The 27975-nt window shown below is 47.9% G+C and overlaps 1 protein-coding gene across 2 annotated transcripts; it reads right to left on the bottom strand.

Annotated features, from left to right (window-relative positions):
• Nucleotides 1-1936: 1936 nt before the first annotated feature.
• WDR3 (WD repeat domain 3) lies at nucleotides 1937-27893 on the bottom strand. Of its 2 annotated transcripts, XM_074809436.1 has the most exons (26): nucleotides 27611-27893; nucleotides 25948-26157; nucleotides 25007-25125; nucleotides 23192-23270; nucleotides 22751-22846; nucleotides 22207-22317; nucleotides 21114-21215; nucleotides 20902-20999; nucleotides 19889-19984; nucleotides 19339-19569; nucleotides 17856-17949; nucleotides 17396-17497; nucleotides 15000-15085; nucleotides 13789-13924; nucleotides 13022-13078; nucleotides 11856-11956; nucleotides 11594-11705; nucleotides 11344-11478; nucleotides 9506-9556; nucleotides 8860-8925; nucleotides 7962-8054; nucleotides 7356-7403; nucleotides 4929-4972; nucleotides 4309-4437; nucleotides 3454-3547; nucleotides 1937-2735 (listed from the first exon to the last, which is right to left on the bottom strand). In XM_074809436.1, the coding sequence occupies exons 1-26, from the start codon at nucleotides 27779-27781 to the stop codon at nucleotides 2580-2582; spliced, it is 2817 nt and encodes a 938-aa protein (XP_074665537.1). In that variant the 5' UTR covers nucleotides 27782-27893; the 3' UTR covers nucleotides 1937-2579. The 2 variants fall into 2 exon arrangements, with proteins under 2 accessions (XP_074665537.1, XP_074665544.1); XM_074809443.1 differs by lacking the exons at nucleotides 25007-25125; nucleotides 25948-26157; nucleotides 27611-27893 and adding an exon at nucleotides 24815-24891.
• Nucleotides 27894-27975: the final 82 nt, after the last annotated feature.

The raw sequence follows: 27975 nt of genomic DNA, 5'->3' as shown, positions 1-27975 counted from the left end.
GATATCAGAATTCTAATATATCGGTGGGTTGTTGGCACAGGGCAGACCTCTTCCATTTAAAGCAGATGCTGAGCTCCCTCAGTAGCCATCTGAGTACTGCACTGGTGTTTTCCACTGCCCCACCAGTCACAGCTATTTGTCCATCGAGCTCTTTGAGTCAGATCTAGCCTATTAACCAAGGCTAAAAGCCAGCTCAGGAAGGTGCCGAACCAGATACCCAGCTGTGGATGTTGTTTAAGCCCTGCCTGCAGATGAGAAAACACCACAAGAAGCAGTGTCAAACTTGATCCAGGATTCTCCAATGCCAATGATTTTGCTACTGGCTCTGCTGATTTCTGCCCGGATGCTTTTCAGTTTTCTGTAGGCGCAGCCAGCAGTCCTCCGTCAGTCCCCCTGGGAGCACATTCTGGGCACCGAGGCGATCCAGTGCTGCCGGTACAGACTGGAAGTGACACAAATCAGAGAACCAGAGGGAAAGTTCACTGGGGAAGCCTGTGTCAGCACCTATGGAAAGAGGACAACCAACTTTCCACACCTCAAAGACCTTTTCTTCCAAGGATTCTTCCCAAATCCCAGAGACAAGGAACAAAGGTGAAGGAATCCCACATGTTCCAACTTTGATGATCAAAGGAGACACCCGCCATCATCGTGGGATGACAACTCTGCATCCCAAGTCACTCTTGTATACCACCATCTACATCCTTGTCACCAGTCCCTGAGTTCACATGCACCTGTGGCCATGTTTTTTCTCCCAGGTCTCCCCGAGGATCATCAAAACAGCAGCTCATTACGTAGGTTCCATAACATTTCTCTCCCTGGCATTAAGGTAAACGGAGTACATCACACGGAGGCATACAAGTCAGCCTTCCCCTTTTGGTACCTGGTTTTGGTGTCTCTCTCCTCAGTCATCCCTGCTGAAGGTGCACTGTGGTGTCACAAGCCACCCCTCCACTTATAAGACTTTTGTTTCTTTATTTCCCCAGCGGGCCAGTGCATTCCAGCAGCAGCTCACGTGGATACAGGATGTCCACTAAGGTTACCAACACCACTCATCATCCCACAGCGCCTCCCTTCCCTCCCACTGCAGTAATCCCTCTTATGAGGGGGAGTAAAGGAACAGAACAGAGTAAGTCAGGATGGAGACATGTTTGAGTGAAGCTGTTTGATCACAAGTTTCATCCGTATCTGGCCAAATATAAAATTATAGAGGCAACCAGAAACAACTGGCAGAGCTGTATGAAGACTGCAATTTCCACAGTCTGAGACCCACCTCCTGGAATTGGAGCACAAAGTGCTGCTGTAAATTACCCAGACTCTGAAGAAGCAAGTGAACCAACAGCTCCCTGACAAAGTTATTTACTAACAACAGTTACTCTAAGAGGAGTGGTTATTGCACCTGAGGTACTGCCAAAAGATTGACCAGCTGAACCGCTTGCGTTGTGCATAATTGCTACTAACAGAGAACCTAAGTAAGTCAAAGACAGTCGTCAGTGACAACTGGGCTGCAATTAAAACTCCATATGAAGCTCAAGTTAGAAAGAAGTCCAGCTTCAGACCTATAAGTCCAACAGTCAGCAAAGTACCCAGAAGCAGCCCCCACCACATCCATCAAACCTGTGATTACTGGTAAAAAAGACAGCACATACTACAAATTAAGAAATTGGCAATAGCAGCAGAAACTTGCTCGCTTTATCCTGCCCCACTGCCCCCACTGTGAAAATAAATCATTTTATCTGACACAGGACAAGTACAACATCGCAACAATTCACTGCAATTTCTAGAAGCTGGAGCAGCTACAATGCAAACAACCCACGCTTCTCGTGCTCAGTCTGCCAACTCTACGGAACAGCACAATCCTGGATGGCAGCCCTTTCGTTTGCTCCCACAGGTTTTATTCTCTGGGAAAAAAAAACCAACAAACCTTCAAGAACTGACACACAGGGCAAAGCAGTTGAGGCTTTACTAGCGAAATACCAGGACGAAACTCCATGAACAGAATTGTCTCATAAAGCACATATAAATATGCCTTTAATAGAGTGTGGCCATGTTTTTCCCGGTCTCACTAAAAAGTGAGTGGCTGTAGACCAAGTTCTCACAGTCTGGCAGAAATCACGTAGCTCTGCCCAGAGGCTCCAAGCGCTGCCACAAACCACCAGCAGGTATCAAAACAGCCTAAAATCTTGCCAGCTGCCTTCCCTGGCACGGGCACAGTCTCACCAGCAGTCCATGTGCTGGATTCACTCCGCTGAGTCAACACTGCCAGAATGAGCCCATTTCTTCTGCAGGAGAAATCAACTCCATTTCTAACGGGCATTCCTCTGGAGGAAAAGCACGTACCTTTGACGGCCACCTCAGAAATAGTTCAAATACATATATATGCAGCGGATTACAGAGTTCATCTCAGAGACAACCATTCTGAGTCGGGGTTATATGCTGGGTTATACCACATGGGAGGGGACAGACTGTGTCCCAGCTCAGCGGACGTCATCACAGATGTTCAGCCACAAGAACGCTTCCACAGCCAGCACTGAGGTTACAGGACCCCACATCCAGGTGCTCTGGGTCTTGGGCAACAAATGCTAGAGCACTGCAAGAACCATCTTCTCTTTCTTCTTCCTCTTCTTCTTCTTCTCCTCAAAACGGTCAGTAGCGTCAGCAAAAAATGTCACTTCATCCTTGGCCTCGATCTCCCTCTTCAGGAACTGGAGCCCTGCCATGTTGAATCCCAGCACGTCCTGTGGAGACAGACCAACACCACACTGTTGGGCACATTTCAAGCTTGTGAGGGGGCAGAGGGTCCTGCCCTGGTCACCCTCTACTAAGAAAGGACAAAACCAAGACAATCCACAGATTCAAGTAAAGCAACATTATTTAAATGTACACTTCATCTGAGCAGAACAGTCAGTCCTGCACTCTGTTCCCCATTTCTCTCTTAAGAGCAGCTATAATCACAGAATCATCACCTTGAAGATCATCTAGTCCAACCATTCGTGGCCATCAAGCATAGCTACACATACAGAAGCATCTACAGCATTTAGAGATGGGACTATTTTTATTTCCACTGTATTTTCTGAAAGACAAGCTGCTGGCAAGCACCTGAAGTTGCCTCTGGGAAGATGCACAGTCTGCGTTATTTGAGAGACTAGTAGCCCACAGAAAAGCCCAAGAGAAATGGTTTATTTACCTCCTACATATTTAGAAACTAGCAAGCCAAAGCCCAAATACATACATCAAAGAAAACCAAGAGTAAATGAGGGAGGGAACACGAGCTCATCACTGGGTAGTCTCACATCAGGAGGAACATAAGGAAAAGGCAGCTTATTTGCACAAGAGGGAGGTGAAACGGGCTCAGACCCCCAACCAACTTTCCCACTGGATGCTACAGAAAACACACGCTCCCAGATATTATTCCTTTAGTCCAGATCCTGGAAAAGGGGAGGGTGCAGCACTCACCCGGGCCTCGCTGACTCTGGAGATGGTGGTTTTCTTCAGATTTTCTATCACTGTCACCAGCATGTGGTTGCTTGTGATCTGCCCAAAATGTATCCTGGGAATGAAGCAGGCAGTGATGTATTGCAGCAGCATTCTTCTAAACATCAGAAAGTCCCTCTCCTGAGCCTCTCTATGTTCTGGACGTGGATTTTTCTTACATTAGACCTCCCCAGATCAGCCATATATAATGGGAAAAGCTGTTTTCTGAAGCTTCTCTTTAACATACAGTGGTTCAAAGGGAAGGTCTCTCTGCGGGCACGGGCTCTACAATGCCTCTGTGCCAGTCAGCAGTGCCATTTCAGCCTTGATGCAGGATCTTTCCTGCCAATGAGACTTGGGGGACGAGGACCAACAACCCCATCCGGGCACATCAATGCTCTGCATCCCATCGGTCCGCTCCCACACACCATTTGCTGTGGGCTGCAGCGATTCCTCACCTCCTGCAGAGATCACATCTTTATTCCCAGGGCGCTCCCCAGGAGCTTCAGACCCAGGGACACAGGAGAAAGCCCAAATTTTTCCCCACGCTCTTACGCTACGTTCACAGCAAGCAGCGTCATTTCAGCAGCTCCAGGAAGGAGGGTGTACTGCCCAGCTCTGCGCTGTCCCAAAGCACTGACTCACAGCACAAGAGCAAGGAGGTCACATAACTGGCACAAGGGAGTTCATGACATGCACCAGCACGAGGGGCCCAGAGGAACCAGCAGGCCCACTGCTGACCACAGCCCTGTTAGGGCTTCCTCAGGTTCAGGTTCTGGACAGGAATAGCAACCAGACTAAGACTAGCAGATCTGTCTGGGCAGATTAAGGACTCACTTGAGCAGGAAGAGGAGAGCTCGGCACAGGAGTTCAACTTCTGAACCCTGGTGAATGTATTCATTGAAGAGTCTGAGCAGGTCAGGGACATAGGAGAAGGGCAGCACAAGGAGAGACTCTTCCAGCTCACTGAGGAGAAAGCAGAGGGACAGAAGTATTAGTCTCAGCCACCGTGCTGCTACAGATGAGCAGGAAACACTTCCATGTATGTAGGTTCTGGTACAAAAGCCGTGCTAAGTGTTCCTCACTGCTGGTCTGGGACTGCCCACAGAGCACAGCTCACCCACACAGCCCAGGCCAGCAGACATCTCCTGGCACAGGGAGCAGCCACACAGCCTTCCCTCCTCAGCATCCCCAAGCTGCTCTTCACATACACGTGCACCCCCAAGCAGCCAACCCACGTACACAAGCTTCAGCCAACACTCCCCATGGAAGGAACAATTTCCATGCCCCAATCCCATGCACGCTCCAAAAGAAGCTGCCAGCAACAGTAACTCCAGACTCGCTGGCACTGCCCACACCCAGCACCAAAGACCGTCCCAGGACCCCAGCCAGTCCTGGGCCCAGAAATCCAGTACTCAGTCACAAACCTCTTCAGAAATAAGGCTCTTGGGACTCACCTTGACTTGACCTTCTTGAAAACTTCTAGCACGTACGCAGAAGGCTGTAACAGAGCAAAGACACCGGCTCTGCATATCAAGAAACATTCCAGGACAAACATGCCTTAAGGTCCATTTCATTCAGTCAAAAACACGATTTGCATCTTGTGAGATGGACAGATCAAGCTAAATATAACAGATTCAATCAGCTGCCAGTCTGAGAAGTTCTCCCTCCTCAAAACATAAACCCAGCCTTCTCAGGATACACTAAACTGGTGTGAAAAATCTAATTTATATTCAACCAGCTAAATCATCTCATATTCAGTTCAATGAATCTGGTACAAACTGGATAAAAAGCTTGGTGAAACAGACTAATTATACATATAAAGCATTACACAAACTCATTTCCCAGACTTAATTCCTGCTACTCCTGTTTATCTGCTGAAAGCATCTGGCAAATGCAGAGCAGAGCTGGGAACTGCCAAAGAAAAATGCCTAAGTCATAGGATTCCATTCACTTCTGTTGTCTATTCAACTTATAATTAAATATACTTATAATCATGGAGGAAGGGATTGAAGGGCACTTGTAAGGTGATCAGAGGTGGTTAGAAGGAAGACAAAAGGCTGTTTCATCTGGCATTGACATACTCTTCAGAAAAGGGGAGAATGAAAGAATAAGGATCTTCCTAAGAGTAATTAAAAATGCAGTGTAGAACATACCCTGGAATAAACCAGGAAAACCAAAACCAATCTACTCAGAGTAGTGGATTTTGATTTATCAATGAAATCCATGCATCCATGTGTGCGTATTTTGTGCAGTCAGAAATTCTCACGAGTTCAGTGAAAACTGTTGTGTACTAGCATGACATGAGTGGGTAAAGGCACCAGCTCTAGCCTGCAATACCTGGACATTTAACTACCATACAGAATTTTCTCACTGTAAATTCTTTAGGAATAGAAACAGAGTCAGTAACTGCTGTACCAATGCCACCGAAATAAACCTGGGCAGCTACAACACAGCCCTGCCTTGCTCAGAGCTGCCCTGCTGAGGTGACAGCTGCACAGGCAGGGATTGAGGGTCAGGAAGCCTTCATCTGCTTCCAGTTCCTGCTTTCTGAGTCAAGGCAACACAGTAGATACGCTGGGACCAGTGTTCCACGAGCAGAGTCTCTCTCAAGAAAGAGGATAAGTGACTGTCAGTGCATGAAATATTTTTGTTCATGATCTGACATGCTGAATGCTCATTGTGGTCAGTTCACCACATAACAGGGCATGTCATACCTTGCGGCTATGTTTTTACCCAGCACCTGGACTAGCACATTATTCCAAGACTTTGGAAACAGGTTCAGATTCCCTTTTCTGTACAGTGGGATTCAATCAAACATCACCTGCCTCCAAAGGAATTGCTAGCTACTGAGCCAGGGGATTTCATTCACCCCCATTCAATCTATTCAACTTGAAATTAAAAATGCCCATATTGACAGTGGAAGGGAGAGAGCAGCTCTGGCGAAGGGCTGACTGATGATGTCACATGCACATTCCAGGGGATCACAGAATCATCATCTAGGTTGGAAAAGACCTTGAAGATCCTCCAGTCCAACCATTAACCTCACACTGACCGTTCTCAACTCCACCAGATCCCTCAGCGCTGGGTCAACCCGACTCTTCAACCCCTCCAGGGATGGGGACTCCACCCCTGCCCTGGGCAGCCCATTCCAACGCCCAACAACCCCTTCTGCAAAGAAATACTTCCTAAGAGCCAGTCTGACCCTGCCCTGGCGCAGCTTGAGACCATTCCCTCTTGTCCTGTCGCTTGTTCCTTGGTTCAAGAGACTCATCCCCCCTCTCTGCACCCTCCTTTCAGGGAGTTGTAGAGGGTGATGAGGTCTCCCCTCAGCCTCCTCTTCTCCAGACTAAACCCCCCCAGTTCCCTCAGCCGCTCCCCATCAGACCTGTGCTCCAGACCCTGCACCAGCTTCGTTGCCCTTCTCTGGACACGCTCGAGTCATTCAATGACCTTTTTGTAGTGAGGGATGCTCAGGTATTTTGTGTTAAGATGGCACAGCTCCTCCAGAATAAGCTATCACATGGCAGCTGCACCCTCCTGGCAGCAGGAAGGTGTGCCCTCAGGCACAGAAAAGGTTTGAACTACCTTTCCTGTATCTTGGTGAATACTGTAAACCACTGGCTCATGATAAGGTACAGGATAAGGCCATGGCTACCATCAGGGTTATATTTAACCCTGATGGGGTTAAACTTTTGTAACACACACGCAAGATATGAAAAAAACCCCAAAACCCAGACTGTGTTCCCTCAACACAAGCTGAGTTTTTGTTTCAAGTTGAACCAAGTGGTCCTCCTTCCCCACAGCAAGCCAGTCCAGCAAATCAGCCAGCCCCACTCCAGCTGGGAATGGCCCACAGCCTGGGGCCTGGGCATGCCACTTACTGTAATATTTCCGTAGGCACGGAGGATGGGATTGACAGGAAAGGGAACCTGCAGACACAAAATGGGTTAGAATGAGGCAGGTGCATGCGTACAAATGCATATTCAAGGAGAAAACTTCAACCTTCTGTAGAAGAGAGCTTTTTATCAAGTGTCTTCCTGCAATCCCCACATTTCTACCCTTCCCAGAATGTTGCTGAAGGCCTCATTTGCAGCCACTGGACAATCATTCTCAAGCGCCCATGACTAACTTGGACATGTATGAATTTTCTTCCACTTCTTAATTGTCACTTTTCCTCCTTATATCACAGCCCCTTATTAAGCAGGGAGTGTTGAGATGAAGGCAAAGAATAGGCTTTGGGATGAATTTGCTGCAGCAGGCTCTCAGGGACAAAACTTACATCCTACTGTGACTTTTAAAAGATTGTTGGAAAGAACACACCACCATCCATGCCACAGAGCACAGTGCCATTTTGTTCTCCAAAAGGTTTTAGCAAATCTCTGCTATTTCCAGCTGTCCCGGTTTTATCTGCATGCTGAGCCTTTCCACCTGAGCTGGAAGGATACACCCAACACACCTTAGCACCAGTACATTCCTCAGTCTTTTACCTCTTTTCCTGCAGCTTTGCATATGGCCTCGTGTTCCTTTAGTTTTGCCATCTCTTCTCTGTACAGCTCAATAGCTTCCATGATCCGCTCGGCCTGTGCGACACAAGAACAGCACATCAGTGACACCACCAGAGTCAGAGCGAAGCTCGAGTCCAACAGGACAAACGGAGGTGGAAGCAGAGGGGCTGACACGGAAAGATAACCTCTCTCCAGACTGCACCACTGCCCTGAGCCCAGCAATCACATCCTGAAGACGCCAAACACCATCCACGTTCCTCCCCTGCCACCGCCCTTGTGCTCTCTGCTGAAGCTTCAGTTGTTGCCTTGACATTGAACTCCACCCCTTTGCGGCACAAGTCAGGGTCAGGCCATTTTGATTATTCAGATTAAGGATTTCCTCTGTATTTACAAGAGCACCAGACTGTTGAAATATGTGGCTGTGAAATTACCCACCCCACACCTTCCTGGTACACCTCCTGCCTCGGGAACCACAATACATTTCCACCTTCCACGGATGCCGACGGGACTGGGCAGCCCTTTGGGGAGAGGCCTGATGCCTAGAGAACATCCCAGCAGCCTCGTGCTCCTCTGGGCTGCAAACCCCAAAGGGTAAGAGCAGCCCCATCTGTCCCACATGTGACAGGCAGAGAAAGCTGCAGCTACAGGACCCTCACACCTCTGTTCCCTGCAGAGATCTCAGGAGGAGATAATCCCTGGTGCATGACTCCCCAGTCTCCCCGTTGGCCGTGGAGCAGGACAGGCTGCTCCTGCAGGCAGAGGCAACCTGCCCTTACGTGATGGTACAGGTTACTCCTCTTCAAATTGACCCTGCGACAGCCCCACTCCCCAAGAGGCTGACAAGGCACAAGGCAACGCTGGCAGACCCACGCGATCTTACCGCTTTGATGGTTTCAATAGTCTTCTTTCCCGCGAGCCCCGTCTCTCCTTGCGTCTCTCCAGCCACCTACAAGACACAGAGTTTGCAGCTCCCTCCTTCCACACCTGAGCAGCCCCTGCCTCCTGCCACAGTCCAGACTAAGAAAAACATCAGCCCCATTTCCTAAACTGGTCATTTACTTGGGGAAATAAGAGGATTTCCCAGCTCTTCCTCAGGAAGAGGCACTGTGCTAATGCTGGGCTCAGGGGAGGCAGGTAAACACAGCTCTTCTGCCAACAGAGGGATCCAATTGGTGTCAAAACAGCATGAGCATCTGAGCAAGAGGGATGAGGCTTCCCCATCCATCCTGCACTCCACGGACCCAGAAGCAGGAGTCAGAAGGCAGCCCAGCCTTGGCACAGAGCTGGTGTGGACCTGAACTGGGGAGATCAGAAGGGCAATAGCCCAGCAAAGCTTCAGCACCCACAGCTATTATGTTCAGTCGGCTCCACACACTCTTCTGAAATTGTCTGTAGGAAGTACCAGAGACAGACTCAAAGCAAGAAAATTATCAGTCCTCTCCACGCCTCTTCTATGCTTCTTACAGAAACAGATATTTCAGACTTTGTACAGTCAGACTGACACACGCTCAGACAGTGCAACTCACCACAGGTTGCTCTTCCTTCGCCACGCTCTCTTCATATTCAGCTTCTCGTTGCTACAGCGGATGAAAACACAACATATTAACACAGGGGAGCAGGCAGCAAGCAAGGGGACAAGTCCCTCCCAGACCAGTTGAGCCAGGGAGCCTGCAGCTTCGTGTAGCCCACCGTGAAACCAGGACAAATCAGCAGAGATCAGCCACATCAGTGCAAAATGCCTGCTTTGTCCCTGATCCCAACCCCACGGAGAACTCTGGAACCTCCCAGACAGAAAGAAATCAAGGTCTCTGCTCTGGATGCAGGAACAGTCTGCCAAGCTGAGACTGAGACAACAGCAATTCAGCACCAAACCTTCCACCAGGCACACAGCACGGAAGAAGCAAGCCTAGAAAAGTCCCAGGGTTATGCTGGCCTGTCAGAGGAAAGAGCCTCCTCTCTGGCATCTCTCACATGAATAGGGCTCCATCATAATTCACTATCGGTGTATTCATGCCCACCTTGTTACTCAAACTTGACTCAAAACACACTTTTCTGGCATCTGGAAAAGGAGCTGTGTCTGCCTCTCCTTCTACCACCATCATTCCTAACACACCAACAACCACTGGGCATCAAGATGCTGCCTATGGGTCACCTCAGCTCTCTGCAAACAGGCTGGGACAGAAACAAAAATTTACTGCAGATTCCACTCCTGCTTCTGTACATGTTTCTACATCTTTCCCCACTGTGGTTTGAGAACTGCTTTAAGAAGGGCAGAGCGAGCCAGACTCCTCTGAGGGATACAGTGAAAAGACAAGTTACAAATTGTTCCAAGGGAATTTCCAATTGGATATGTGAAACAAATGCGTCCACCGACCCCAAGGGTGGTTCAGCACTGGAACAGGCGCTCAAACAGCCTGGAAAATCCATTTCTGAGCAGTCTGACACAGCTTTAAGGTTATCCTGCAGTGAGCAAGAGGTTAGACTACAGACCTCCAGAGTTTCCTTCAGTCCTTCTGCGAGTCTCCGATTCATAGAATCACAGAATCATCCAGTTTGGAAAAGACCTTGAAGATCCTCCAGTCCAACCATTAACCTCACACTGACCGTTCTCAACTCCACCAGATCCCTCAGCGCTGGGTCAACCCGACTCTTCAACCCCTCCAGGGATGGGGACTCCCCCCCTGCCCTGGGCAGCCCATTCCAACACCCAACAACCCCTTCTGCAAAGAAATACTTCCTAAGAGCCAGTCTGACCCTGCCCTGGCGCAGCTTGAGGCCATTCCCTCTTGTCCTATCTCTTGTTACTTGGTTCAAGAGACTCATAAATTCCTCACAATACACACTCAAATGGAGTAGAAGGGGCTTCTTCCAGCATCACTCAGCTCTGGGGCCTGTTACTGAGGTGGAACGGACCTGTCACAGCTGGAAAAGGGGAAACCAAGATAAACTGCATTTAACAGGAGCAGTGCTCTCCATCACTCCACAACAGCACCCGCTGAACTGCCTCCAAAGCACATTTGAGTTGAAAGGAGCACAAGAGAATAAGAGAAGATCAAAGACCGTAGCCAACAGACCTGTAGAAAACCATGGCTACAGAGGAAAGCCTGGGAAGCAAGAGAGAAGCAAAGCAGAGAACAAGGTAGCCAGGCACCTGCAACGCAGTGCAGACAGGCAAGCACCCGCAACATCTGTGGTGCTGCCTCCAGACAGCTCAGGGCAACAGCCCCGTCACGCAAAAGATGCCGGTGAACCCTGGGCACCTCAATTAGTAACGAGCAAGTCTGCCAAGCGCAGGGCCAGGCTCTTCCACCCTGAAAAAGGAGGAATCTGGAAGTTGGCTTTGGCAGAAGCACACAACTCTCACCATCTCCCTCTCCTCTTCCAAAACAAGGGGCTCCCTCGTCCTTTCCCAGAGGCGCAGGGACTTGTCGTGGGATGCCGACACCACGTAGTCTCCATTGGGACTGAGTGCCAAACACCACACCTCCTGGTGATGCCCCTGTGTGGGAGACAGAAGAGGTAAGACACCACCACCACGCACCTCCCAGCCCCTGAGGGAAGTCCTGCTCACATGGGGATAATGCTACGTCGCAACAGTCTCCAAAACTTCCTACCTCCAGTGTCTGGATGTGCTCAAATTTATCCGCATCCCACTGTTTAATCTTGCCATCCTTTCCAGCCGTGAAGAAGAGATGGGATTTCGCCACAAACTGCAGATACATCACGCTGGAAGGGAAAAAGGCTCAAATTCACCCCACTCGGGGAACGCTGCAGATCTCCCCCTGCTCTGTGCTGGACAAAATGGTTATTGCTGGAGCACAACCCCTTGGAGATAAGATAACCTACAGCCCAGAGGTGCTGGAGGATTTGCCTGACCTGTCATCGTGGGCGAAGAGAGAGCGGTGACAGTCCCCAAAATCCAAGCCCCAAATCTTCACATTCCTGTCAGCAGAGCCGGTCACAATTAGAGTCCCATCCTACAGAGCAACAAAGAGAGAGGAGGGTGTGGGTAGCTGGCTGGCTGCCCCACGAGGAACTGCTGCTGGACCAGTGACTAAGCAGTGTTGAGCAGGCAGATCCCTGGCTCCCAAAACAACGCCCTCCTGATCCCTCCACCTCCTCTCACCAGGGCAGCCCATGCCTGTGGTACCGGCACAGCCAACTGACAGCACCCTGGCTTTTTTCTGAACTTCTGCAGGCATTTAAGACCTTAGCTATATCTTGACATTTTTGGCTTCCCATTCCAAGGGCACCCCAGAACAAACAGGTCTTATGAGGAGTCGGCTGAGGGAACTGGGGGGGTTTAGTCTGGAGAAGAGGAGGCTGAGGGGAGACCTCATCGCCCTCTACAACTCCCTGAAAGGAGGGTGCAGAGAGGGGGGATGAGTCTCTCGAACCAAGGAACAAGCAATAGGACAAGAGGGAATGGCCTCAAGCTGTGCCAGGGCAGGGTCAGACTGGCTCTTAGGAAGTATTTCTTTGCAGAAGGGGTTGTTGGGCGTTGGAATGGGCTGCCCAGGGCAGGGGTGGAGTCCCCATCCCTGGAGGGGTTGAAGAGTCGGGTTGACCCAGCGCTGAGGGATCTGGTGGAGTTGAGAACAGTCAGTGTGAGGTTAATGGTTGGACTGGATGAGCTTCAAGGTCTTTTCCAACCTAGATGATTCTGTGATTCTGTGAACAGGCATGAAGAGGCTGCTCCACCTCAGCACCTGCTCTCTGCTCTCACTAACCAAGAATTCAGGCTCCTCTCACAGTCAGTAACTTTAGCAGAGCAGGCTGTACCTCTTAAGATGAACCCCCACAGCATTTTGATTTCCACTTGCTCACAAAACACCCTGCTCAGCTCTGTCACGACCACTACTCCGTGACCGCTCCCAGTGCAGGATAAGGAAGAGCTTGCTGTGTCCCATCAAGAAACTGCCAAGTTGGGAGCAAGGAGGTGACAAGAAAGGAAATCCTAGAGGCCTTGCTGCCACCAGAGGTTCTCACAGTCACCCCTACCCCCACAGTCCCACCTAACACGCAACCCTAAGGATACTTACACAGGAGATGTCCATACACAGCACTGGCAGCTTGTGTCCATACAGAGAAAGGAAAAACTGAAGAAGAAAGGCGTCTCAGTTAGACACACTGGATGAAAATCCCACATGCACACATGAAAATCCCAAGCTCCAGGCTAGTTCTGCTCTGCCTGAGGAGCTCTGTCTTTCTAGCACTGCCCCACTTTCATTCTTGCCTGGAACACTGCTAACAGCAGGGCCACGATGGCAGAGCCAGAGCAGGGTGAAGCACGCATGCAAGCTGAGCTAACTCTGGTGCTCATCACCACTGCCTATGGAGTTCCTCTCCGTTCCCTCTTTGCCTGTCAGTGCTGGTCCATCTTGTGACAATTCCCTAACATTCACGTGCTAATACACAATTCACAAAACCACCACTCACAAGGAAGATTCTCCTCCCCCAGGCTTTGCCTCTGCTTTGCCCTATTTAATGCCACATGGGACACATCCACCCGCAGCGCTACAGCGCCTCGCAGCTCCAGAGCACCACCACGCCCACAGGGTTTAGAGCAAACCTTTACACCCGCAAGTTCACAACACTTTCCAGATGCAAAATGGATTTTCTACCCAGTGTGGGTCAGCCATGGTGCTGTCAGGTTCCCTAGCAAACAGGCACCTGAAGCGGGAGGCATGGTCTCTCTTTGATTCTTACTAGCATCCCACAAAAAACAAACACTTTTTCCTATGTATTCCTGATCTGTCAGGCTACAATTACATCACTCCCTGCACAGCCTCACAGCCCATTTAGTCACCTTGAGCGTGTCAATGTAGAAAACCTTCACAGTGCAATCCAGTAAGGAGACAGCCAGCAGTTTCTGGTTGGGGCTGTACCGCACACAGAGAACATCTTCATCCAGCTGCAAAACACGCACGTGCTTCACAGAAAGCCTGGCAACAAGAGGTAAAACCAACTGTTATCCCAAACAAACAAGTCGGGAAGAGGTATGAATACAACTCCCACATTGCGCCTTGGGAAAGCAAGTTCATTCTAACACACAGCATCTCATTCCTTGTTACAACCTGAGCAAGACAGGACTGGAAATAAACATGGCACTGCAGGCTGATACACGTCACTGCTAAATTTACTGCTTAATAATGATCCGGAGGCCCATCCTGTGATTAGAAGCTAAACTCACACACAAGCAAGGGGTCAGAACGTGGCAAATGCCCTTCCCCAGCTAAACTCAGACCTTCACAAAACACCACTGAGCTCACTCTTCTCCACGTGTTGGAGAAGGCCAGTGGCATCCTGGCTTGTATCAGCAATAGTGTGGCCAGCAGGGACAGGGAAGGGATCTTACCCCTGGACTCAGCACTGGTGAGGCCACACCTCAATGACTGGGTTCAGTTTTGGGCCCCTCACTACAAAAAGGACATTGAATGACTCGAGCGTGTCCAGAGAAGGGCAACGAAGCTGGTGCAGGGTCTGGAGCACAGGTGTGATGGGGAGCGGCTGAGGGAACTGGGGGGCGTTTAGTCTGGAGAAGAGGAGGCTGAGGGGAGACCTCATGGCCCTCTACAACTCCCTGAAAGGAGGGTGCAGAGAGGGGGGATGAGTCTCTTGAACCAAGTAACAAGCGATAGGACAAGAGGGAATGGCCTCAAGCTGTGCCAGGGCAGGGTCAGACTGGCTCTTAGGAAGTATTTCTTTGCAGAAGGGGTTGTTGGGCGTTGGAATGGGCTGCCCAGGGCAGGGGTGGAGTCCCCATCCCTGGAGGGGTTGAAGAGTCGGGTTGACCCAGCGCTGAGGGATCTGGTGGAGTTGAGAACGGTCAGTGTGAGGTTAATGGTTGGACTGGATGATCTTCAAGGTCTTTTCCAACCTCGATGATTCTGTGATTCTGTGTTCCACATGCATGTATGTCATGGACACTTCTTACAGCGCGCTACAAAGGCCAAAGCATCCATCAGTGACAATGGATAACTGCACCGGAAGGTAGTCTAGAAAGGTTTCTTTTCTCACCTTTTCTGAATACTGCTCTCATCCTTCACAAGCTCAAACTCCCAGAACTTGACACATTTATCAGCACCTCCTGTCACAAAGCCACGCTGCAGGGGAAAATGAAAAAATTATTATGAAACCGGTTTTGGTATAACCCAGAGAAATTCTACAGCGAGGTTTTTGAAATGTCCCACATTCCTACAGTATTAATGATTAAGTGGACACCACCAGGAGCACTTGCTCTAGCTGGTGCATGTATTACCCACTGGCTGAGCAACCACAAGAATTTCAAAAGCTCTGGCAGACAAAGACTCCAAATGTAAATCAAGACATGGACTGAAACTTTGGGACTGAAAGCAGTCCTCTCAGCTGTAGGTAATGGTGTGCTTGTGTTTTGTGGGCAAGTTGACACTCTCACTGTGACTAGATCACACACACCTTACCACCACCCCACAAGCCCAGTCTTCTAAAGGACGCCCAGTTCAACACTATCCCTTTTACATTAAGAACAAGGGTAAAATCTGCCCCATGTGTTTTCATCTGTAGGGTGAACGAATCTCAGGCAGGTTATTACTTGTTATGATTTTGATCCCACTAAAAACCACTCCAGCTTCTGGTGCAACAGGACTGCGTAAGAAAAATAAGAAACACATACACAACAAACAGAAGAAAGTGGACACTGGTAGAAACCAATAGGAACCTGAACTGTGGTAATGGAGAAAAACTGATACAAGGAGTAAGAGACACAGATTTCTACAGCCAGGGTTAGGCCAAATAGAGTGTGTGCATGTATAATGGGATAATTAAAAAAAAAAAAAAAATTTCAGTAGTATTGACCCATTTCTAGAGGGGAGTATGAGAACTATTGAACAGCAACGCTCAGTAAACATGGGTTGAGTAAACACTTCTCATCTGTTGTGCTCAGGGGAATACCACATACCACAATCACATTCCAAGACAGTGCTGAAAAACTGCTCCAAAAAAACTCACAAGGCTGTCAAAAAGCAGCTACCTATGTCAGCCATTTATAAATCAATGGTTCAGTTCTCCCGAATCCAAGACTTCATTACAGATTAGAATGAGGTACTCTCTAAACTGTTGATGCCCGTTCTCAGCAACTGCAGAAATACTGGGGGAGAACCCGGAAGAAACTAATGTAACACCATAATTCAGACAAACAGGCAGACAAACAGGTGAGCATGGTCAATAGAAAGAACAGGTAACTGCAGTTTCTATCAAACAAAGAAAGTAAACTGAATATGGAGAAAAGAGTTTATGCAAAATTAATTTGATGGGGATTACCCTTTTCCTTAAGATTAAAGCTGTAGTTGATAATAGTAACAGTGGCATGCCTCTTGGTCTTGATTTAGATTTTCATTACAAAACTAGGATAATACAGTTCAACAGAGCACATACTCCATGGATTAAAGACCAGCTAAGAGGTTTCAAAGCTTAATTTTAAATGTAAATATGAGAAGTAATACCTAATAACTTGATGCTATGCTGCTTACAGATTTTATGGATCACTAGAAAAATAACCAATTAAATATACCTATATAATGTCAGAGCTATTCAATTTGAAAAAGAGTGCCCTAACAGAACCTAAACATTAATTTATACTTTAAGAAGCAAAGATCTAAGCCCCACATATATGCCTTCTGTGAAGCAGTGCCCCAAAATGGGCTTTGAGGGACACAGGGGATTATTATCTGAATACACATTCTCACTGCAGAGTTATTGCCAAAAGAGCGAATTCGGTCCTTGGATGGATTCAAAAGGCACTGGTGTAACTCCTATCACACAGTGCACCCAAATCCTGGGGCCACCAGTAAAAAAGACTAACTTAAAAAGTACCACAAGAACAACTAAGAGCCCAGAAAACACATCCTGCAGGGACACAAGTTCAACCCAATGACCATCAGAGAGACGGGGAGCGTGATTTGGTCACTCAAGAGTGCAACACAAAGAAAAAAACATCATTATGTTAATGAGATCTTTAATCCAGCAAACAAGCAGCAAATCTAACAAGGATAGTGGATTAGTGGATAAACAGCCACTGCAGCAGGTTACGAGGGGCTGAAGCTCTCCAGAGCTGGAACACATCCACAGGGTACGTATTGCTGCACACACGGACTCCACCAGGGAATTCTGAGTGTTCTCAATCATGCAGAAGCCAGATGAGGTGATGAGGACGGCCCCGCTCAGCCCAAAGACTCACTGCCACATGCCACACAACTAGAGAGATAATTCATCAAGCTGTGCATGGATCCACAGTTAAAGTTCTTAGATGCTACCAGCTGCATCCTTCAGGATGAGGGGCTCCCACACCCCCACCAGCAGCACAAACACAGCACTATAGGAAGGAGCTATGTGAAAAAATGTGCAACAGATGGTGCTTAGAAGGGTGGCTGAGTTACCTGGTCTGGTGAAAGAGCGATGGACCACACTGCCCCATCGTGAGCATTAACTGTCTCCATCAGACTCCCAGAAGCCAGGTCATACAGCTGCAGCTTCCCTGTCTGGGGAAAAAGATACATCACAGAGGTTAAATCAGCCCCTCTGCCTTCACGACACACGCGGGGTCCTAGCAGAAGAGCTCCCCTGCCACCCATCTCCCAGACAGCCACCTTCATCAGATGCCTGTTACACACAGGTGGCCAAAATCTCCATCAGGAACTTCCCAAAGCTCTCCCCAAGAGCTACATAAAGAGTCTGGGACAGAGCAGAACCTGACTGTCAGAAAGGTTTTTACCCCTAAAACAGAGTGCTCCAGGATCAGGAGATGAAATACGTTTTCTGTAAGGCTGCCTTAATGACATTTTCATAAGGTATTTCCAGACCTGGGCTGTCTGGAGCACAGAGAAGGACACTAGTTACCTTGGTGCCAACGACGACCTGCCGATCTCCTGGGACAAAGAGCGAGCAGAGCGCATACTCACAGTCCATTGTCCGGATGCACTGCAAGGTTGATCTGTGGACAAAGGCAGAGCCTAAAACGCTCTTTTCACACACAAAATCTGGCCCACTAAGAGACACATGCTCCAGAGTGGCCTCTGTCCACAGCTGTCTCTTCAGCTGGGACCAGAAGATACACCACCACCACCCCATGACCCAAATGCTATCCAGCATTACTAAGAACATTTTCCATAAAAACATGCCATTACATAGCCTGCCATCATGACTTATTGCTGTTATGAGTGAAGGGGAATGAAAGGGCTCAAACAAATGAATTTCTGGCAATTATTAAGGCTGAACTGTGATGTGACGTATGAAAGCTTTACTTGTTAGGCTCCCTACGTAAATCACCGATAGCAGACTCAAGGCCTTCAGTGGACTCCTAGACTGGGAAAACTAAGGTAAGGGGGGGCTCAAACAAAGAGACACAAGAGACCCTGTTATAGGGAGGATGATTCTGCTGATTTAGGAAGGAGGCACCTGGACTTTACTTCACAGCACATGCTCTAGAAAGAAGGTCAGCTAGTGAACATTGTGAAGACTACTTACTTCTTCCTTCGACCACCGAAGACCCTCACCCTATTTTCACTATGCATGCTTGAACTATGTAAATGAATTCCAGGAACTCATTATCATAAGACACCCCTTTCTAGGAGATCTAATGAATATATATGATCTGTGTGTATGTAAACTGATGTCCCTTACTAATTCTTGGGAGCCCTTATGGTGGAAAATCCCCAGGGTGACCCCAGCACTGCTAATATAGAAAACCTGCTTAACAGTAAAGAAACTTTACTGTTGAGTCAATTTGTTTGTTTCATGAGGAAGTACAGAGGTCCTGTTCTCAAACGGCAATTCCTGTCGTTCAGGAGAGGAGGGAGGAGTAAAGATAGCATACTCAAAGAAAACAGAGCTTGAAACCAGCACCACTCAGGAAACGCTGGGACAACACTCTAGATCAAAACAGCAGCCTGCTCAGTCTCATACTAGATCCTTCAGAGAGGATGTCAAGAAACCCACATGTTCCCTAAAGAACGAGCAGTAGTTTAGGGTAAGTTAGTACCTCCTATTAAAAAGAAAGAAAAAAAAAAATACAGCATATACCTGACTGCTATGTATGTATGACTTTTGTTTAGAGATCTGTCTTTCCATACCTGCCACTAAACTTAGCCTCAGTGCTGCTTTACAGCATCAAACTCTAGGAGTTAATTAGTCATTTTTAGCTCTATAGCTTCTCCGTTTCCCTAATAAGGAAAGAAGTCAAATAGTTTCCTATTTCTTTTTTCACTATTTTATATTTCTCCATCATCCCATCTTATCACTGCCTCTCTGAACACAGCATCCTTGAGGCCTGGGAGACTGCCACACACAGGGCAGAGGGGACTGACACAACTGGGCTGCGTACCTGTTCCAAATCTTTACAGACTCTGCGGCTGCTGAGAGGATGGCAATGTTGTCAGAGCTAAAAGCCAAAGTCCTGACATCACTGCGGTGGCCTCCAATGGTTATCTTGGACGCACGAACAGCCTGTGGGACTTGTGCCAACAGGTTCAGGTTGTACGACTCAATGATGTTGTTCTGGAGCAGCAGTACGATCTTCAACTCTCCTTTTGGAGAGAGAATCAAGTCAAATGACCTGTTTGATTAGATAAAATCAGAGCTGTACACAGGGGCAAAAAGACAAAACAGAGGAGGGATCCAATATCAAGAACAACCAAGAAAGAGGACTACAGACAGAGTGCATGCCACAGGCAAGTGCACACTAAGCCACAGAGGTGGGCAAAAAGGGGAGGGGACCACTTGTGGAAGATGATGGTAGGCCTCTCCCCAGCTCCCAGCCGAGCAGATGTTGAGGAGGAAACTTCTTCCACCTCTCCCTATACTGAGCTGTGCAAAGCTCTCCCCAGGTAGCTGCGTAACTATGGCTCAGCCTCTGCCACAGGCTTTCCACTCACTTGATTTTAGAAGAAGCTCTGATGTTAGCGACCCGCTGAATCTCCTCCTGCAGGCTCAGCTCCACATTCCCTTCAGGCTCCTCTTCAGAGTTCTGTCTAGAAATGTCAGATAATGGAGAAGAATCAAATAACCCAGCACAGCCAACAGTAACGCAGAGACAGAGAATAACATAAGGAAACCACTTAAACTGCTGAAAAACAACTGCCCTCTTATCCAGCAGTGCTAACTACATTTAAGAACGGGGCAAGACAGTGAAGTTCATGCTGGTATGCAGACTACTAGGAAACTGCCCTAAAAAAGGCAACCTCCTCTGGAGCCAAAGCACTTGAACAAGGCACATTAGAAAGACAGATACAGAAGAGACAACAGAAAGCTGTGTTTGAGAGGGTGATCAGCTTCTGCTCATCTCCTATTACTCACCAAAAGTCCTCAGCCATTACCAAAACACATCTCCAGATTTACATGCCCTGTGCTTCAGTTTCTACCCTGGAGCCAGACCTCTCCCTAAGTGCTGTTGTGAGGCACCTGTTAAGTGCCAGGATACCCAGAGAGACACTTAACATGAAGTAAACACGTAGAGATCTCACCTGTATCTCTGCCTGCTATAACACAGAAGATGAGGTATCAGAGTCACTCTGACTTCTCAGACGAAACTCTCATTCCTGTATGTCCTATCAAGAACTTTATTTGATGCACCAAACAGTGTAAATATGAATGTCAGGTAGAAGCAAGAGGCTCTGAAAAACCCATTTTATGTCCACTCCTTTGCACACATTAGCTCTTTTTTGCAGGGGGAAGACTAAGAAAGAAAGGTATTTCCTTAGTCTCTGGGAGCAGTGTTACTCAGACAAGCACCAAGGATGCACAAGAACAGTGATCCCAAAATACAACAGCTAGCACCGTCAGAATGACCAGTAGCTTGGAGTTCAACCACTGTGTTATGCTGCTGAAGGGCTTTTATAACAGTTCTCTGACACAAACAGCATTCAAATACATCCAAAAGACTGCTTACTTGGCTTTTTTCTTTGCTTTCTTCATTTTCTTTTCCAATTTCTTTTGGACTTCCTCTTCAGAAAGGACAGAGAACACTTCCAGAACAACATCTGTTCCCTGGAGACAGAGCAAAGTCAAAGGCACGCAAAACCCTGGCTGGCCCTTACACAAATTACCCATGGCCTCAAACAGCCCCCTCTACAGCTCAACAGCAGAGCCCCTGTTACTTACATGGCAGGCCAAAATCTTGCCCGTTCGGTCTGTGGCAAGAGTAACTATTCGGTCTCTCCCTTCCCGCATGATGGATCCAACTTTGCTGCACTTTACGAGGCGCTATAGGGAAAGAAGGGGAAGAATTTTGGTCTGAAAGGTCAAGCAGTCTTCTCAAGCAAACTCAGAAACCTACTGGCAAGGGAAGTCAAGAGGAGAAGAGGGGAAAATGAACATACAGGGTCCTGGTAGAACAGCTAGCAAGGATAATCTAGGGACAAAACAAGCATTTGTGTGAGCTGCAGGCTTATCTCCTTATGTTTTGTCGTATTTTAGCTAAAAACAATCACTGACAGTCTCAGTGGAAGAATAACTTTATTGGCAAAGCATAGCCATTTAAGAGACAGAGATGAATTTTTATACTACAAAGGCAGCAGAGCTCAGTTCCTCTGTCAGAAGAGGCAGAGAAGGTGAGAACAGAGACTCTTGAACAGGTGGTTGAAGGGAGAGAAATCCTCTCGAGAGGAAGTTGGAAAAGTATTTAACAAGGTCAGGTATCTACCATAACTACAAGCAGCCTGAAATCTGAGCAGGACCCCCCAAAGCTCCACCAGAAACTCAGATTCAGTGGTCTCCACCAGCAGCACAAGTGGGGATGGCTTTCTGCAATCGAATCTCACACCGTATTTCATCATGGTGCAACTCTGACCTCTCAGCTTCTGCTACTGAGCTGCAAAACTGAGCATCAGCACTGAACTAACTCAGCAGCTGCCAACCAGCCAGTAACTATTTTATCCCCATGTTGTTTGATGAGAGAGCTCTATTAGCACTGTCAAACTCTAAACATTTGCTAGTCCTCCCCAGACAGAAAGCAAAGAAAAAGCTTTTGGTGGAGAGTAACATCTGTATGTGTTTTGGCACACATACTGCTGCTGAGGAAGATGTTACAAAGCAAGACAAGAATTATCACATTTTCCCTATCAGGCTAAATATGATACTTGGGGTATAAAACCAACACAGAGAAGCAATGTGTGAGTGACTAAAACTCCTGCTGGCACCACGCAAATGGGGCTTGACACAGCATCCCACAGACAGCAGGGAAAGCTGAGCTTACTTCCTCAGGACACTCATCCAACTCTAGGCTCTCATTTTCTTCAGTGTTTTCTTCCAGTCCAGGTGAAGACCCTTTGCTTTTCTTGGATTCTGGCTCATCAGGGTCTTTTACCTGTTCACAGACAAAAAAAACCCACACAACATAAGGAGTACCTTAAACCACAAGAGCTATGGTATTCTGGTTGCTGTCTCACTTACACCTCCTTTCCCTGTAGGAACAAGTGGTTAGTGTACACTGCAACAGAGGAGTGGCCTACAGCATGCCTGTAGGCACCAAACAGTCTCTGTCCTCCCCTGCTTATCATCCGTCCACAGAAGACAGAAGATCTGACACTGAAAATCTTGTTCTGGAAGTGCTCACAGCTTCACTTGAAAGCTGAAAACAGCAAAGTCAAGAGCAGCTTCTGGACCCCTCAGACAGCAAAGATACCACTTTGTCTCTGTTTCCCAGAACATCAATCAGAATTAACATCTTCCAGTCCCACCTTAGCCCAAAGACAAACAGCTAGGCAAGACTGTGAGGGGTTACAGAGGGGATATCTTACCTCCTGGATGTACGTGATATCCCACACCCTCAGCTCACTGTCACCACTCCCAGTGATCAGACGCTTCTCTTCAGATATCAAAGCCATCCCCCAAACCTGTCCAGAGACACAATGTGAGGAATTGGCTTATGGCTACTTCAACTATCGGAACAACAGTAGAACTTTTTAAATTGATTTATTTAAACAGCAACCAAGAAGAGACTGGATCTAGCCAGGACCTCCTCTGGGGACATCTGTGTTGGAATTGTCACACACTGCATGCTGATGACAGCTCATGGAAAGTTTGGAAGTTCCCTGTTTGCCCATCTCTAAAGCCTAATGACAAGCAAAACATATCACGGTGCCCGTTTACAACTCCTGAAAGCAAGGAAAGCACGAAGTGAGCCATGACACGTAATCCAAAGTCCCTTCCCACAACAGCTCCCCACACATCCTCTTTACCTCCGTACGGTGTCCAACCAGAGTTTTGAAGCAGTGCTGGGTGTCCAGATCCCACCATTTCACCAATGTGTCTTTGCCACTGGAACAAAGAAGAAAAATTCAAGACATGAGGAAAAACTGCCAAAGTTCACATGCTTAGAAAAGTGGTAGAAATAAAAAAATCTAAAACATGCCACAACATATCACAAAGCAGCTGCTCAGACATTGAATTTCACAAGCTATAGCATAGCTTGTGAAAGTATAAAGTTTATAATATATAAGCTAAAGTATAGCAATACAAAGGTACTGCAAAAAGTTATTTAGCAAGTCATTGAGAACTGCTTCCTCCTCTGGATTCAGCTGCAAGCCCCAGCGTCACACAGTCTCCTTTCTTGCTTATTTAGGGTGAGAACAATAAATACTCTTTACTTCAGGTGAGAACAGTAAGCGCCATGTGCTGATCACTTCTAAAGCTGCCTCTAAAACCCCCCTCCACATTCTCAACCCATGCCATGCCTGGGCATTGACCCAGCTACAAGAAAAGCAGATTCTTTCATTCTGAACTGTGATTTGGAGCTGCTCCTCCTAATGGAGCATTACAGATGTTTCAGTCCTTCAAAGCCCCCCCTAGGATTCTTGAAAACACATTTCTAGCTAAATTATGCTACCCCAATACTACAAGAGCACCTCAGAAAAATAATTTGAACATTTATACAGATTTTTTTAGTGCACCCTACAACAATTAAGACTTTTTTTTAATTCTGGTAACTTTGTTAGAACCTGTTTTCCTCAATAAGTATCAAGTAAATCAAAATATAAAAGCTATTCCATTACTAAGCTCCCTCAGGACATAAAAATTCAGATTACAAGTGATATTTATCGTTACACAGTATCCAAAGGTACTTGTAAATTGGACATATAAAAACATCACAAAAAATCTGTACACAAAGGACTGCAGTTAGCTGCTTGGGCAAAAAAAACAAACTAAAGTAAGGAAACAAAACTTTGCATCTCCAGAAAAACAGGATAACATCTCTACTCTGTTAATAACAAAAAAAAAAAAAAAAAGAGAGGAGTTCTTTATCTCAATTCAGGCACTGAGAGAATTAAGAACCATTTCTAAAGCTGACCTGCAAAGACTTGAAATTGCATTAAGAAACAGGCATCATCTACCAAACCAACAAAATACTACTTTTTCCATTTGAAACAACAAAGAAAGCACAAGAAACTTGTTCTAATTTTACACTGAACTGATTGCATGCACTTTTTTATCAAGCTATTAAATGACAATAAATAAAAAATTATTGACTGATATCGGAGCGAGAGTATCTTCTGTCAACCATTTATTATTAAAGGGATAGAGTCAACTAGCAGCTTAGCAGCTCATGCTGAATAACTGAAAACCAACTCAAAAAAGCTATCATCTTTTAATTAATTCCTATAATTACAGCTTACTAGGAAGCAACTTTTCTGTCACATTGCTGTGTGAATTACACATATAGAAGTCTGCAAAAATAGTTATGTACATAATGAACATATCATCACTATTCCTTGTTACAATAATTCTAAGCTGCTATATCTAGCAGCTAGTTAAACCCTTTTCCAAACACTATTTTTCAGGATAGCCATTACAGTTCTGCTTACCACATCTGGATTCAGGCACCAGACTTCAGAAACATGCGGACGTGACAAAATCACGTTCTAAGATGCCGGTGGGTCTGAGATATCATGAGTCAAGAAGGAAAATACAAATAGCTGTAGCACCTTGGGATGTCTAAATTGCAAGTAAAACCATGGCTGCTTTATGCATCGAGCACTACCCTTAGCCTGGCTCACCTGGTGACCAATAGGTTCTTCTCCTTCAACAAAAGGACTTGAGTGACAGCATCCTTGTGTCCTCTCAGCCGGTACAGACCGCTCTCATTGATGACATCCCACACGATGACATCTGTATCCTGGAACAGACAGAGTGTCTCCAAATTTACAGAATCACAGAATCATCCAGGTTGGAAAAGACCTTGAAGCTCCTCCAGTCCAACCATTAACCTCACACTGACCGTTCTCAACTCCACCAGATCCCTCAGCGCTGGGTCAGCCCGACTCTTCAACCCCTCCAGGGATGGGGACTCCACCCCTGCCCTGGGCAGCCCATTCCAACGCCCAACAACCCCTTCTGCAAAGAAATACTTCCTAAGAGCCAGTCTAACCCTGCCCTGGCGCAGCTTGAGGCCATTCCCTCTTGTCCTATCGCTTGTTCCTTGGTTCAAGAGACTCATCCCCAGGTCTCTGCACCCTCCTTCCAGGTAGTTGTAGAGGGCGATGAGGTTGAATTTTTTGTATTTGCATTTGTCTCTACAAAACATCTACCTCTGCTATGCGACTGAAAAATATTACCTGAGAGCATGCTTTCTCACTCTGAATTGGAAGGTCAGGGGTGATTAATGAAAGTGACATTCCTTCCCCAAAGGAGCACTCTCAGATCAACCAATGCACCTCTGTCCTGGCTTGAGTCGCTTTTGCTACTTCTGACCACACAAGCTTCTTCACTTTAACAGCTCTACTAGCGGCTCACTCCTGCCCTGCAGCCCCTGCTGCTCTCCAGCCCGGGGCTCCCCAACTCCATCACTGTCTTGCAGCCCTAACTCCTCTCACTGCCATCCTCTGGCTATAGGCAAAGGCCACACAATCCACTTAAAACACCAAAAATTTTAGTGCAGGTCAGCCTTCTCACAGAACACCTCTATGAAAAAGTTGTCCTCCAGATGTGCAACCCTCACCTTTGAGCCAGATACCAGCCGGCCCCCCAGGTGGTCATACCGCAGGGCTGTAACTGCAGCCTTGTGCCCGTTGAAAGTGATATTTGATTCTCCGCTCAGGAGGCTGAAGACACGGATTGATCCATCTTCATACCCAACAGCCAAGTGCAACCCATCTGGAGAGGGACAGAGGCAACTGACCTCCTGCTTGAGACCCTTAAGGATAAGAACCTGCAATTTTTAGGAGACAAAACACATATAATGTTGATAAAGGACACATCAGAGGCAGACGCTCAACACAGCAGAAAGAATATACTCTGCTCTTCTACTGAACTTCCAACTGAGTGCTTCTTCCACTTTAGAAGTTTGCTTTTCAGTTTCCTGCGCCAAATACACTGCCATTAACCCCATTTTACAAGGCAGACAGCAGCTAGAATGAAAATCATTTTTTGTAATCAAGCAAGAAACTGGACAGAATGAGGCCTGGAACTCAGAAGCCCAAATTTCTGCCCCTACGTTATAAGTGGCAGACAGCAAAGAACACTGTGAGAGTAAGGTCTGAAAGCTTCTTCCTGACTCATCCTCTCTTGTTTGGCCTTTCTCAGGTATAGAACAGAGCTGCTTTTCCATAGACTGCACAAGAACTTGAGAATGATAAATACATCTCCAAAACAGCAGACCAGCAGTCACCACTCTAGTGGCTGCTAAAGCAAATTCTGAACCCAGCTTGCAGCAGGCAGTAATACTTACAACGATTTCAGAATCTGACACAAGAAAACATGTGGTAAAACCTTTAAAGTTCCAGCTCACAAACCCTCTATGGGATACAACTTTCACGCGGGAAGCCCTGTTACATAGGCAAAATACAAACTCCACAACATCCCTGTCTCACCCAAGAACATTCACAGTGCTGCTGCCGGTCACCAGCTCAACAGGGAACAGCTTTCCAGTTGCTTGGGCAGCAATTATCCTTCCTCAAGTGAGGTACCAAAGGCAAATCTCAGAGGATCAACATGGAGATTCAGCCAGGGTGCACCCAGAGCTGCAAAAGGGGCGCACCCCACCAGAGAATCACAGACTCATCAAAGTTGGAAAAGACCTTGAAGATTCTCCAGTCCAATCATTAACCTCACAGTGACCGTTCCCAACTCCACCAGATCCCTCAGCGCTGGGTCAACCCGACTCTTCAAACCCTCCTGGGATGGAGACTCCACCCCTGCCCTGGGCAGCCCATTCCAACAACCCCCAGTCTAAACCTTCCCTGGTGCAACTTGAGGCCATTCCCTCTTGTCCTGGCGCTGGTTCCTTGGTTCAAGAGACTCATCCCCCCTCTCTGCACCCTCCTTTCAGGGAGTTGTAGAGGGCCATGAGGTTTCCCCTCAGCATCCTCTTCTCCAGACTAAACCCCCCCAGTTCCCTCAGCCGCTCCCCATCAGACCTGTGCTCCAGACCCTGCGCCAGCTCCGTTGCCCTTCTCTGGACATGCTCGAATCATTCAATGGCCTTTTTGGAGTGAGGGGCCCAAAACTGAACCCAGTCATTGAGGTGCGGCCTCACCAGTGCCGAGCACAGGGGTAAGATCCCTTCCCTGTCCCTGCTGGCCACGCTAGTGCTGATACAACTACCCCGCATTAGCCCCCCTCGCACCGCGCCACTGCAACCCCAGGGAGGGCCCCGTTCTCGCCTTCTCTCCCTTCCGCGTGTCCCACACGAAGACGTGCTCGCAGGCCGGCACGGCCACGCAGCGGGCCCGCTCGCCGCGCAGCGCCACAAAGGCCACGTTGCCCCTGGCGCTGGCCACCAGCCCGAAGAGCGCGGCCGGCCCGTACCGCAGGTACTGCCGGGTCAGGCCCATGGCGGCAGCGCCGAGGGCAGAGCCGGGCCGCGGGGGGAAGGCGCTGAGGAAACCCCAGCGTGGCCGCCGCAACCCGCCGCCACACGTGCGGAGCGGCTACAGCCCGCCCCGCCGGAACCGGAAGTGCGTCCGTGGGCGGGGACAGCCATCACCGGAAGTGAGGCATGAGGCCACAGCCGGGCAGGCCGGAGCCG

The sequence above is a fragment of the Strix aluco genome, chromosome 2 (assembly GCF_031877795.1).
Source record: "Strix aluco isolate bStrAlu1 chromosome 2, bStrAlu1.hap1, whole genome shotgun sequence".
Lineage (NCBI taxonomy): Eukaryota > Metazoa > Chordata > Aves > Strigiformes > Strigidae > Strix > Strix aluco.
Note: the sequence above shows the minus strand (reverse complement) of the source record. Positions and strands in the feature narration are given on the sequence as shown.

Coding starts and splice junctions, on each gene's coding strand:
- WDR3 (XM_074809436.1), bottom strand. CDS start 27,781: ATGGGCCTGACCCGGCAGTACCTGCGGTACGGGCCGGCCGCGCTCTTC. Junction 25,126..25,947: donor GGCTGGTATCTGGCTCAAAG/GTGAGGGTTGCA, acceptor TGTCTGTTCCAG/GATACAGATGTCATCGTGTG. Junction 19,985..20,901: donor AAAGCAAAGAAAAAAGCCAA/GTAAGCAGTCTT, acceptor TGACATTTCTAG/ACAGAACTCTGAAGAGGAGC.